At 50.8% G+C, this 13,550-nt stretch overlaps 1 protein-coding gene across 3 annotated transcripts in view; it reads left to right on the top strand.

The window, feature by feature from the left end:
* Positions 1-3,642, top strand: part of DHX30 (DExH-box helicase 30) — a 42,714-nt gene extending 39,072 nt beyond the window's left edge. For 2 of the 3 annotated variants that reach the window (XM_026652116.1, XM_024193821.2), the window contains 2 exons: positions 186-325; positions 1,358-3,642. In XM_026652116.1, coding sequence (XP_026507901.1) covers positions 186-325; positions 1,358-1,593 — 376 coding nt within the window. In that variant the 3' untranslated portion in view covers positions 1,594-3,642. The remainder of the gene's footprint in view (positions 1-185; positions 326-1,357) is intronic. The other variant, XM_024193822.2, reaches the window with a different exon arrangement.
* Positions 3,643-13,550: the final 9,908 nt, after the last annotated feature.

The raw sequence follows: 13,550 nt of genomic DNA, 5'->3' as shown, positions 1-13,550 counted from the left end.
GCCGCTCTTTACTGCCGCTCCAAAGAGGAGCTCCACTGTTCCAGGGCTGCCTGGCCTCGCCCTTTGGACAGGGCCGTCCCTTCGCTCTGGGCTGTGCCTGGCGTGTTGTAAGTGGCAGGGGTGGGGTGGGCTGGTAGCCGCTACCTGCATGTGGTCCGCAGTAACCCCCTGCTTTTCCTGACCAGGGAGGCCTCTAAGCTGTACAGCCGCTGGCTGACGTACTTCATGGCGGTGAAGTCCAACGGCGGGGTGTTTGTGCGGGACTCCTCCCAGGTCCATCCGCTGGCTGTGCTGCTAATGACTGACACGGATATCCACGTCCGAGGTGGGTGCTACGGCTGGTTTCCCCTGCTCTCCCGGTTATGCTACTCCGCAGTGCTGCCTTCCCACCTCTGCTCGGTCCCTGCCCCCGGCGGTAGAGGGGTGTAAACTGAGGCATTTGTCCGAGCAGGAGCCCTTGCTCCTGTGTGACCTCTCCCTGGTAGCTCCTGGCAGAGTTAACCCTTCGAGCACCATGGAGGCAGTGGTTACTTACCTAGAAACTGGTCTGCCCATTCCACCCAGCTGCTGGAGCCCATGCTCCCAGCCTTCCCCTGCTTGCTCCCAGTTCTGTGTCCTCTGCCGCCTGCATGGTAGGACTCTTGCTTTGGGCTGGATGCTGATAAGACGGATACACTGTGGCTTTCGGACCATTCCCCTCTGGCTGGCTTAGCGCCTGAGGCAGGAAGGGCTGCCAGACCCAGACAGTGTCTGAACAAGCAGCTATTTGTGAAATCTCGTGCTCGGCAGCTAACGTTTCACAAGCTGGGCCCAGTTCCCAACCGCTCGAGGGCCTGACTTGTGTGGATACACCAGCAAGAGGCGGACAATGGCTTCTAGCCTAAACTCTGTCACTTGGTGATTGAGGTGGGGGCTGGAGCTGAGGAACAATCTCTCCTCCCCGGGGAGATGCAGCTTTATCACTCCAGATGTAAGCAATACCTCAGCAGGCCCCAGGGTCTGTACAGCCTTGGGAACGTAACCTCCTGTTCATGGCGAGTGTAGCCTTTCCCAGTTCCTTCCCAAGGCAGCAGCCTGGAGTGAGTGAGGGTAAAGCCATCAGCTGCTTCTCCCTGTCTCCCTTTTGCATGTGCGCAGACCTCGAGCTGCTCCTTCCCGAAATGTGTGGAGGAGCCTGAGTGCTCTGGCAGGTGAGAGCACAGCATGCAGAGGGGATCTCAGACTTTGGCAAACTGAGGGCGCATGGGGTGGGTCTGCACCAGGCCCTCCTGCTCCAGAGCATTGTGACATGCTGGGCCCAGTCAGCTCCATCCTGCTGGTTAACTCCACTCAACTGCTCCTCTCTTTTTCCCCCAAGACGATGGCTGGCGGGCGACGGTCTCTCTGACCGACAGTGACCTTCTGGTACTGGAAGGAGACTCGTACACGATCCGCCTCTTGCGTGATTTCCGCGTGTCGCTCTCCAAGATGGTGGAGACCTGCCTGTGTTACGAAATGTCTGCTATCCCGGGGGACCTGCACCATCAGCACAGCCAGCTGCTTGACATCCTGGTGGATCTGCTCAAGGGACCTCCTGGCAGCTTTGGCGCCTAGACAGAGGTGGAGGATTGAGCGTGGGGACTTGTAATTTGTATAAAGATGTTCACAAATGTTTATTTAAATAAAGTTCTATTTATCCCTTGTGAAGTCATCTCTCTCCATCCTAGAAGATCAGTGTTGTCAGAATCTCCTGCTGTTGGCTCCGGGCATGGTCATCGTGTAGGAGGAACCAGCGCAGCCCTGGTGTCGGCCGCTGCTGAGACACACAGAATGGACTGGAAGTGCTGACGCCCCCGAGTTCAATGGAACGCCACTTCCTCTCTTCCGAGGGTCGTCGTAGCCCCTGAACTGGAAAGCAATCGACACCGCTGACTCCTGCAACCCTTCCGTCGCCTCCACCCCGCGGGGCGTCCCCAGAGCCGCTCTCCCCGGTTTGAGAGCTGTTCTCAACTTAGGAGGAAGTTGGACTTTCCGCTCATGGCTGTGCCTGCACTGAGGGTCGGGGCCAGCCAGAGCGGAGCTGTCAGCTCTGCTGCAGGGTGGTGGTTTGTCGTCTTAATTTTCCACTTGCTGAGCCCAGTCTGAAGAGGGAGAGCGAGCCCCGGGAGGGGCTGGACCCGCCATTCCATGCCGAGGGCATCTCTGAGCCTGTGGCCGCTAGAGGCGGTTTCCTGCTGCACAAATCAAGCTCAGTGTTGGCATTAGGAGTGTGAGATGTCATGTAGTTTCTATCTGCCTGTATTTTTGTCCTTTTTTGCTTTTTATTTTTTTTAATTTCTTGTTCTCCCTCGGTCAAGGAGGGCAGCTCCCTGTAACCTGTGCAACCCATAAAGCGATTGCAGAGGTCACTCATTCTGGTAGCCTGTCTCCTTGAGTAATGCTATTCCCTGTTTTTCTATGACCTGGGACCAGAGTAGCACAGACGGAGGGTTCTGTGACTAACGCACAACGTTCTCAGGCAGGAGCTCTAATCCCAGCTCTGTCTCCATTCCCTGGCTGTCGATGAAGACAGCAGCCTACCTCACAGGGCTGTTGTGAGGATAAATTCACTAATGTCTGTAAAGTGTGTGAGACGGGTGGCTGGAGAGTGCTACAGCTGAGCTGGTATCGGAAAGTCGCTTTGCAGATGATGTCTATTATGAAGTGCACCAGAGGCGCAGGTGAAAGTCCTGTATCCTAACATTGCAGGCGCCTGCTTGCTAGTACAGGCAGTGCTACTGCTACTGCTGACTTGCCCACCAGGGAAATGAAAGGTGGTCACTGGACTTGCGATTTGTTTTTATTTCTACTGCTCTTTGTAACTAAAAAGAGATTAACACTACCCTAATGGCAGCTGTCAGAGGCACCTGTGTGATGGAAAAAGGTCATAACTATCCCTGGCCTGGCCCGGCCCAGAGTCTAGTTTAGTTATGGGGCACAGTATTGTAACTGGGTTCCCTGTTACCCTTCTAATTGGGCTGGTAATAAGCCACTAGGAGCTCCATCCTCCCACACGGGAGCCAGCAGCTTTCCACGTATGGATTAACTACAGGAGCAAAAACTAGCCTGTCATGGCCTGCAGTGCTTGCACTGGGCTATAACTGTCGCAAAGACAGGAAGCAGCCCCTTGCCATTGTAATTGGAGCACTCCATCTGGTGTAGGGGAGATGGAATCGCTCTACTCTAGCTATGGACTGAAGCACAGGGGCAGAGGGTGGGAAAGCTCACTGGGGGTGGGTACAAGGGACCAGATGGCATTGGTGGCAGTGAGCTCCAGGTAGAGGTTACCTTGGCTTCAGCCTCTCTTTGAGTAGCATTGTTCAGAACTGCACCTGAGGGCGGGGCTGTCCTAGGCAGCGGCTGTCCTAGGCAGCTTGGTGGTCCTGGAGCCTGTAGTCATGCAAAACTTTTCATCTACATTTCACTTGCTTGAGAGGTTGTCACAATAATTTGACCAGTGTTTTACTTTTTCAGTCTGTACAATAAACAGTATGGTTTTTCCCTTCCAGCAGGTAAAAAAAAACTAAGCTATTGTCTAAATGGTTCAGAACTAGTGTGATATTGGGATACTTCAGTGGCTGTTATGTGATACTGGATCTTTTTACAACATTAGATTAAAGACAATAAAAAGGGATAGAGTAGTAACCGGTTCTGTCCTTTATTAACCACTGTATTCAGAGCAGATTGTTCTCTTGCTACAGACTGCAGCCAAACAGCCTAGGATAGGACCCCCCCATATCCCCAGCTGCATAATGTTTTTTATTTTGCTGTATCAGTGACAATGGGAGGAAAGAGGCAAAGCTACCATTAAATCATAGTGCTGAGGCCTGGTGCTTGAGCGAGAGCACTCGTGTGTGAATGGAGCTGGTACCCTACTGCCAAAAGGTTACATCGCTCAAGGGGGGCTTGTAATCTCAACCTGATTTCCAGTGCAGCAGGTAGTTTTAGAGAGGTACTAACACATGCAGTGTGGGATGCTCCTGCTATTCCAGGGGCCCTGATGGGTTGTAATACCTTGCTGTGCTACACAGGGCAGCGGACTAGATGATCTGGTGGGTCCCTTCTGGGCTTAAATTCTATGAGTGACAGCACTTGCCTCCCTTATTCCTCATTCATGTCCAGTTTTCACACACCCCACACAGCCTCAGGCCATCGTTCCACCATTTGCAGTTGAGCCACACCACACCTGGCCCTCCCAGCCTAAGGGGTCCAGGTGCAGAGGAGGAATAAAGGCAACTATGTAATTAACTCAAACAACATTTAGAAGCTGCACCTGCAGAATAGGCGGCTTAAGAACAAGGTGGTGTCTGCTGTAGGCCGTCAAAGCGGTAGGCACCTGACTGAGCAAGCAATATGAGCCATGACTTACAGGCCACTTCTTGGGGCCACACAAGTGTTGCCAACAGGGTTCCTGCTCTGCAAACAAGCTGGACAGAGTTGGGACCTAAGGAAGAGACTTCAGCCACAGCCAGGAAGAAGCCTGTTGAATGTTGGGGGGGAGGGATAGCTCAGTGGTTTGAGCATTGGGCCTGCTAACCCCAGGGTTGTGAGTTCAATCCTTGAGGGGGCCACTTAGGGATCTGGAGCAAAATCAGTACTTGGTCCTGCTAATGAAGGCAGGGGGCTGGACTCAATGACCTTTCAAGGTCCCTTCCAGTTCTAGGAGATTGGCCATTAAATGCTCTTATGCTGTTTACTGGTCCCTACCAGCAATTTCAACCTGTTAACTGATTGTCTCCTGCAATCCTTGACCATGCACAACACAAGAGCTGCAGCAGAGCCCCTAGTCAGAATGCAGGGACAGCTAGAAGGCCAGGCTGAGGCCGGATACATAGCAGCTCTACTTGGCCTTCTGTGAACCTACACAGTATAGTGAGGTATGGTGTCTCCAACTTCCCTCTCCATCCTAGGCACCATCACCTAAGCCAGTCGTCTTCAGGGGGCAACCCCACTTTTATCTATGGAGCCTCCCCAGGCTACAACTGCACCCACCTTGAAGAGGAGTTGGAGCTTGTCCCATCCAGAAAATCCTAGACCTCAGAGGGTGCTTGTCTTGTGGGAGAGAAGAGGGTGACCTTACTGCAGTCAGGTTCTTATACTGCACCCAGCCCCATACCTGTGTTACCCCAGCCTTGACTATCTAGGTTTATTCCGTTTGTTAAGGGCTCGCTATGGATCATGGGACTTGGTGACACTGAGGGAGCGTTACTCAGCAAGTGAAGCTGGGTAACACTCCCTGGTGGCTCCATAGTCCCCACAGAAAAAAGACCAAATGAGGCAAAGGTAGGGGCACTACCTCATGCTGGTTGAAGATTTTAAAACCAAGAGGCAGGTAGCAACTTGCATAGGGATCACAAAAGGAAGAGGCGCGAAGTCATTACGACAGGGGTCTCACACTCAATTTACCTTAGGGACAGTGCTAGTCCTCAAAGCCTCCCAGCGGGCCAATGTCACTCATGCCGCCCAGAACCCACCCCCAAAAAACTCTGTCCCCCACCTGCCTAAGGCTCTGGGATGGTGTTTGGGTGAAATGGAGGTCTGGGGTAGGGGATTGAGGTGCAGGCTCTGGGAGAGAGTTTGGGCTCTAGGAGGGGGTCTGGGGTGCAGGCTATGTGAGGGGTATGTGTGGGGGGGTGCAGGCTCTGGGAGAGAGTTTGGGCTCTGGGAGGGGTATGTGGGGGCGTGCAGGCTCTGGGAGAGAGTCTGGGGTGCAGGCTCTGGGAGGGGGGCAGGCCAGGGGGGCTTCTGCTCACTGCTGCCCCCAGGCACGGCCCCCGCAGCACCCCATTGGGCTCAGGGGCAGTGCACAGAGGCACAGCCCTGCCCCTGGAGCGAGCAGGCAGACGCGGATCAGCTCCACCGCCGGAGCACCTGACAGGGGAGCGCCAGGTGGGGCCACGGAGAGACCCAGCCCCAAAACTGCTGGAGCCCCACAGACTGGGAGTTTGAGACCCCTGCCTTACGGTCAGGATGAAGAGAGCAGCTGTTTCCCCACAGCACAGAGCACTAGGCCTGGACTTGATAAAGGGACAAAAATAAGAGGAACTCAATGCGGGGAGCTGGAGAGGTTTCATTTGTGCACCACGCCAGGGCTTTTCTAAAAACAGCCCAGCTGAATTTCTGCCCCTCCCCTTTCTTCTAATTCTGCCTCAGCCTGATTTGCAGCAGTGCTCAACCCCCATAGCTCACAGTTGGAAGAGTTGCAGGTGCTCATTGTGTCTGGAAATCTGTTTCACTGAGCTTTAGGTCTCCAAAGCACTTTGCCAACATTAAAGTATCCACAGGAAGCAAGATTTACCCCATTGTCCATATCAGGAACCTGAGACCAAGATACAGTAAGTCACTTGCCAAAAGTCACAGAATTAGGTTCACAGCTGGGAGTCAAGACTCAATTTAGCAGCACAGCAAACTGGAACCTCACTTTGTATTTCCTCTCTGCTCCCTGTAGCACAGGCAGCACTAGTGACACTGAAGGAAACGTAACAGTCCGTTCTCCTACCACGCAGCCAAGAGGACTTGGGCTCCCCAGATTAAGCCATTTATACAGCACCATCAGCGCCCATGGTGCGTTAGGATCTAAGCGAGATCCCCATTTCACTCAACTACATTCTATTCGCTGTGGAGGTCAGTCCAGAGAAGAGGGGAAGATGGAGGCTGAGTGACTGACTACACATAGCAAACGAGAGCCCTCTAATAGCTGGAGCTGCCACTACTGCAGGAGAATGAACGTACCCTGCTCCTGCCTCTGCCCGTGGTGGATTTACTCAGCAGCAGCCTAGGATTAACCCACCATCTAAAGAATGGGTGCGTTTCCCAGAAAAGTATCACCTCCCAAAGAAATGCAAATTCACACTGGTGCCAAGGTTGAACATCTAGAAGCTTTATTTCAATCCTTTACAATAGTAAGAATCACAACGTCAAATCAGGAAATGTTGCTAATGGAGACACCAGTCTTGTACAGTCAGTCAATGAGGGGGGGTGAAACAAAGGCAGAAGTAAACCAGTACGAATTCACTCCCTGGTGTCAGTACCAGGGGTTTGCACTCCCCCTCTAGTATTCTACCACCTCTCCCAAGTAGCTGGAGTCTCAGACTTTACATCCATGCAATAATCTCCCCCCCCTCCCCCCATCAGCACCCTCTAGATTATAGAAACATTTGTATCACTCAACATTACAGCAACAGTTGGCTGCCAAAACTGGACAGCTCCGTGCTCTCCTCAGTCATTATGGTGCATCTCATGTGACGCGGAAGGAGCCTCTGTATAATATTCCTACAAACACAAAAATGTTAATACTTAACCCTTAGAGAGCACCTTATACACACGGATCATACCTCACACCTCCACTGTGAGGTCACTATTATTACCCCCATTTTGCAGATGAGGAAACTGAGCCCGAGAGGTTAAGTGATTTCCCAAGACTACAGAGAGAGACAGTATCGAAGCCAGGATTAGAACTCGTGTTCCGTGCTCCTAGCCCTGTGCTCAGAGCATACCTGCCTCTCAGTCCACCCCCTCCCACTTTCCTTCTATGCCTTTTCCACCATGTACCTATGTTAAGGGATTACTGAGCCTTCAGGCAATACCGAGTGCCAGAAAGGGAAGTCAGCAGAGGGCTGGAATAAAAGGAGTCTTGACTGATCTTAATACAGGATGGCATCCAGTGTGAGAGATTTTTGTGAGAAGGAAAATATATATTGTAGCTAGATCGTCAGTGGCAAAGGGCAACAAAAGGTGGAGGATGCTTTCCACAGCTTTCTTCCATAGTTCTACATTTATCTTGGCTTCTACTGCTTGTCAAACTCTTCTGGGAAGCGAAGAATCTTCCTGTGAATTTCCCCCCCCACACACACTCTGAAACTGCCCCTGGGCGGAGTGACAATGTCTGTGGGGGAGTCATATCTTTTATTGGACCAACTTCTGTTGGTGAGACAAGCTTTTGTGCTCTGAAGTCGGCCCAATAAAAACATGTGACTTCACCCACCTTGTCTCTCTAATATCCTGGGACCAACATAGCTACAACAACACTGCATAGCCTTGGGCAGAATGGCATTTCTGCCACCCCAAAAAGACGACACTGTTCTCCAGCCAACGAACCGGTTACTCCTCTTACTGAGCCTTGGCACGGTGCTCCAGCGAAAGCACTAACAAGGAAATGGCCTGAGGCTAAAGAGGTCTTGGCCTTTTCTTTCCTTCTGTCACCTGTGGTAGAACATGGGACATCCTGGCAGTTCGAGGATCTGGAAGACACTGAGTAGCCGTGTTTCAATCAGGTCAGAGGGCACCAAACACACAATGGTTCTAGTCTAGAGCCTCATTCACACTGATGCACTATGCTGTGTACAGGGGATCAGCATAGAGAACTACATTCAATTAGCAGTACGGGGCCAAGAAGGACAACGGGAGGCACATTCAGGCTGTAGCCCAGCCTCTGGGGCCAGGTGCTGCACGGCAGAACACACGCAGCCCCGTAACAGCAAAGGCCAATGCAGCCAGACCGTGCAGCCTCCTGCTGTAGTGGCCTTGAGTCTATCCACTTGTTTATTTGAATGTCCTTTGTTTTGCAGTATTAAAGCCCCACTGAACGGTGTATGTCACTGATAAGCAACGGGATGCAAGGCTCCACTGTCAACTAAACAGCCCCCAGGCACTGAGAAGCCAGCCATTCCCACCGATGCCCTGACTGCACCCCAATGCGACACGTTGGTGCGTTAGAGAGCTCAAGTATGGAAGGTGGAACCAAGAGTCAGCCCAGAAAAGGAACCTCCAAGCTCCTGCAGGAGTCACTTTCCAAAGAGCCTATTAACCTCACCGGCACCTTTCACCACATCAGCCATTTCAGACGTCTCCAAGCCAATCCCAGCATTACCCACAAGCCCAGAAAAAGATTCCTTTTCCCCCCCAAGGTGAGAGTTGTCATGGCCCTAGGGGACACATTCCCATCTAGCCTTACCGTGGTTACAACGGAGCTGCCCTTGTTAGCAGGGCGCATCTCCATTTCCAGCCCATCACACTCTGCCACGGGGCTGCTCAGCGCTGAGACCACGGCAGCCCGTTGCTTTTATGCCCCATCCATCGGGAGTCAAGTCCATTGTAGCCTAAAGTTTCCTGTCAGATGTGCTTATGAAACCCAATCCAACTGCCACCAGGGAAAAGAACGCTAACCCCACCCCACCTGTCCCCTGGCTGTGCCAAGCCATGCCAGCTTCTTGCAGATACCTGAGAAACCAGGGGAATTCCCTGGGTCTACAAGGACATCTCAGGCCAGGAACATTTACATTCAAGCCACATTTAATTCTGACTCAACTCACCACTTTTCAAAATGGAATTTATTTACTACATAGTCCTAGGATCAACCCTAACAAGAATACACACAGATCCCTGGCGTTACGCTACCTCCTGCCAGTTGAACCCCACCCAACTGGCATCCCTAATGTCTGGGAAGAGGAGCCCGGCTCACGAGAAGCCTTCCGTTTTACATGTGTCATCTGGAGAAGATGCAGCTGAAGAGAGAACCTCTGGCTCCTTCGAGCACCGCAAGTCAACATGGCTCAGAAGCCTTTCCCCACACGGGGGCCAATCCTGCTCCCACTGGAGTCAGTGGCTGACTGCAATGGAAGCAGCATTGAGCCGTGAGGGGCAACAGCTCAGGAGTTTTCAATTTGCGGGTCGATGTCCCAAATATTTAAAGGCAAACCAGGACTAACGGGATTTTCAGCTTCTCGCAGAGATTTTCCAACCTGCTGCAGAATAGCCAGTAACGCTTCCCGCAGCTTTAATTTTCAGGTCTCAGCATAACTCAGCGCTTGCTCCCATCCCTCCATATAGGAAACCAGAGCCATTTCAACCCCCCCCACACAACTATTGCCAGGTGAGCAATACTTACAGCTATTTCTTTAAAATAAAACACAAAATTCTTAGTAAAACGGAAGCTGTCCTAACAAAACCAAACTGGTATATCTGGATCTAGTTTAAGTCACCTAAACACAGGCACAACAAGTGTTAGAGAGAAGTGGCACAGAAGCACAGAGAACTCTTAGCGCTCAGCTGAAACCTGTGAGAGTTTGGGACAGTTTGTGCACATTCAGAGATAGGCCTTCACTCTGCTGCCACCTTAAGATGCTGTGTAAGCTTATCGACCGACCAATTCATCAGAGAAAAGCAATCAAGAGGGATGGGGAGGAGGTAAAACTTAACTCTTGGCAAAACAGGTTTTTTTCTTTTTCTTTTTTTGTAATCTCAGAACATAAAGTGCAATGTTGCTATCTGCCTTCCTATCATGGCCCCCGAACTAAACACTCGCTGCCCAGTGAAATCGGTAAAAAGGACCATCAGACACATCCTGCCTCAATGGCTTTACTCTTCCCTGCGGTCTCTAGCAGCATGAAGTGAAAAGAACGTGATATTTCAGCTTCCACCTCGCTCCGAGTCATTCAGAAGAAAACAAAGGAGCGTTGGCCATACGTATCTGGAGCGCGTGGCTGGATTTTACAGCAGTGACTGGAGTCTGTTATCAGCTGCTTCTCCACAGGAACCTCGTTCATTACTGCACATTTCTCAACTCCTGGGTCTGGAGAGGAGCCCCAAGCCTGCCTTCAGATTACCACCAATCCCAGCATCTGGTGTTAAACAGGAATTTAGCTGGGGCTCCACATACCTGCAGACACGGGACTGAGAGATTGTCATTGGGTGATGTGCACCTACCCTACTGCAGAAATGCGCCAGCCAGTGCAGCCCTGTCAGGTCTCCTATTTCAGAGCAAACTTCCATTATTGCTTTGGGAAACAAAGTCTGTGCCTTTTCCTGTTAAGGGGATTAACCTTCCCTCTTGAAACCATTTCTCTTGCTCAAATACCCCCTTCCCGCTCAATCCCAATTCACAGATGTAAAGAGATCTCGCTGGTGTTTAGAATTTAGTAACAAAACGTAGGAAGCATCAGAGAAGGGGCAGTGATATATACCGGGAGGGGTACATGCAGGTGAATGGGTCTCTATGAACATCAAGAAAGATCTGAGCCAGCACCTGCAGAGCCAGAGCGGCTGTCACAGTGCTTCAGGGCATCACAACACAATTCTGCCATCTTACCCTGGGGAAATGCTTGTTCTCCTCCCTTCCTGAGGTAGCAGGACAGCAAGAGCAACTGGCTATGGGGCCACCTCTTAATCCACCCCACTGGGAGCAGTCTTTCAACGAATGGGTTGGCTATTCCTGGATTACTGGATATGGTGCTGCCCCGGCTGCCTCTGGTTGTGCAGCCTCAGCCCTACATCTCCAGCGGCCATCTCTCCAGAGCAAGGTAAACGGCGGAAAGAACAAAGAGGGTTACGAGAATATTAACCGCCTCGGGATGGGCCCTCAAAACAAGCATTGAGAGATGTAAACAACTATGTGGAACTTTCAAGCACAGAGGGCAGGAGAATTTGACAAGCCCAGCAACTTCTCCCTGGTCTTAGGGTAGAGTGCGTGTAGCATGAATTGGAGAGGAAAGGTGGTGGTGATGGGGAAGAGGGGAACAGAGGGAGTTTTATGGAGAGAACAGGGTATATATAACAGCCCCTTTCAGGTGCAAATCTGCATTGTTTATTCAATTTTGTATTTAGAGGAAAAAGCACTTACAAGACTAGCAGACCACTTGGATGCAAACTATTACATTTTAATGCCATTTTATTAGAAATCATGCAAACTTTAATATAAAAAATACAAGTGCAATAAGAATCTTTGTGTGTAAATACAGATTCCGGGTTACCGTGTCATTGTCAGCTTCCCAAAGAGAAATATTCCCACAAGCAGGGGAAGATGTGGGCTCCTCTCCGCCCCCCCTACTTCAAATAGGCCAGCCCCCTTAGCAGAAGTCTGTCTTCAGTTAGCTTTGATCCCTGTATTTTGTTATTCTGCTTTTTGCTTTAAGTTAGTTTGATGACTCAAGACCACCAGTTTTTTATATACATTTTGTTTCTTTAGTGTCGTTCGCAACATAAAACAAGGAGCTCAAACCACAATGGTGTGTGATCTCTTGATGAGCCAGGGCTGTAACGCATTCGTATTGTAAGCCTGCCTACTCTGCCCCTCCCAACCCTTCACGGACATTCAGCTCTCCCTCTCTGGCTCCCTGAATGGGAGGCAGCCCTTCATTTCTTCCCCATCCTCGCCTCCCACCAGATTGCATCTAGCCAGGTAATCTCTTTACCCCTACATTTAACCTTTGTTAAAAATAATACACATCACACTGGATCCCTTGCACCAGAACACACACCCTGCATTAACCTGCAACACACTGTTTGAAGCAGCTTCCTGCCCCGCTACCCTAACCCTGGCCTGATACCATGGCAAAGAAAAAGAAACAACCAACGGTTTGTGGCTATTCGAGTTAATAAATATACTTTGCGCCCTTTGTTAATCCAATAGAAGCAACTACAAAGGTGCCAGGGCATCCTCTGGGGCTTGGTTATTGACCCCGAGAGGAGGTTCTCTAAGCATCCCCTTAGCATCGCTTGTTGCAGTCAATACAAGGCTTAGTTGAACTGTTACAGCAAGAGATTTTTTTTTTTAAGCACATTCTTATGCCTTTCCTTTCCGACATGGCTTAATCCCATGAATTTGCTCCATCATTTTAAAATATTTAAAATAAAACAACACAAAGAAAAACAACAGTTACAATTGCTGGATATGTCGATAAGAAGCCAGCACTGCAGCAGCGGTTAATGTCTTTATTCCTATGGTTAGGAAAAGAAGGAAAGAGAGAAAAGGAAACTTAGCATGGTCATAGCACAATAAATCATCAACACTTCGTCACAAAAAAAAAAAAATGAAACGGTTAAAGTCAACAGTTAAAACAGCCTAATGTGTGTGTATAATATCGATAATCATTAAATAGGAACAGCCGAAACTGAAGCAGCAGGAGGAAAAGTTAAAAAAGAGAAAGATCACAGCTTATCCCCATTAACTCCGGCCTGGCTTTGGCCACTCGTAGCGCAACCCCACCACTTCCGCCCAAACGCAGCCATAGAATGAGGCTTGGCACCCTCCCCAGAACGAGAAGTGGCTTTAAGCACATGTTTAGTCTAGAGATCTCCAGCTGCCTGTCCCTAAGAAACACATCATTTAGACTCACGCTGGTGCCTCCTAAGAGCAAGAGGATTGGAGGTGAGGCGAGGAAAGGATCCCCTTTCCACCCAACACGGGATCACCAGAGCCTGAGACACACTGGGGCAGGCGGAGCCAGCGTCACGAGGAAATGAACCTGATTCCTGGGCTGTTTGGGTGAACAACTACTTGCCCCGTTGACAGACAGCACCACTGAAAGGGAAGCTAGCCCTGCTAAAACGCTGTCCCCTTCCCACCTAAAGCCAAGTGCCGGGTTAAGGGATCCAAGCTGAGTTACTCTGGGAAGCACACGGGAGGCGGGGCGGGTGGGGACAGTCACAAGCCTTGCAGAGAAAGCACCGCAGAAAGGTCGTCTGCATGGGGAGCTGGCTGTTGCAGCGGTGACGAGGAGGTGATGGAGCCCAGGCTCTCGCTGACGGACGTGCTA

Source organism: Terrapene carolina, unplaced genomic scaffold, assembly GCF_002925995.2.
Source record: "Terrapene carolina triunguis isolate 2854851 unplaced genomic scaffold, T_m_triunguis-2.0 Scaffold111, whole genome shotgun sequence".
Classification (NCBI taxonomy): Eukaryota; Metazoa; Chordata; order Testudines; family Emydidae; genus Terrapene; species Terrapene triunguis.
Note: the sequence above shows the minus strand (reverse complement) of the source record. Positions and strands in the feature narration are given on the sequence as shown.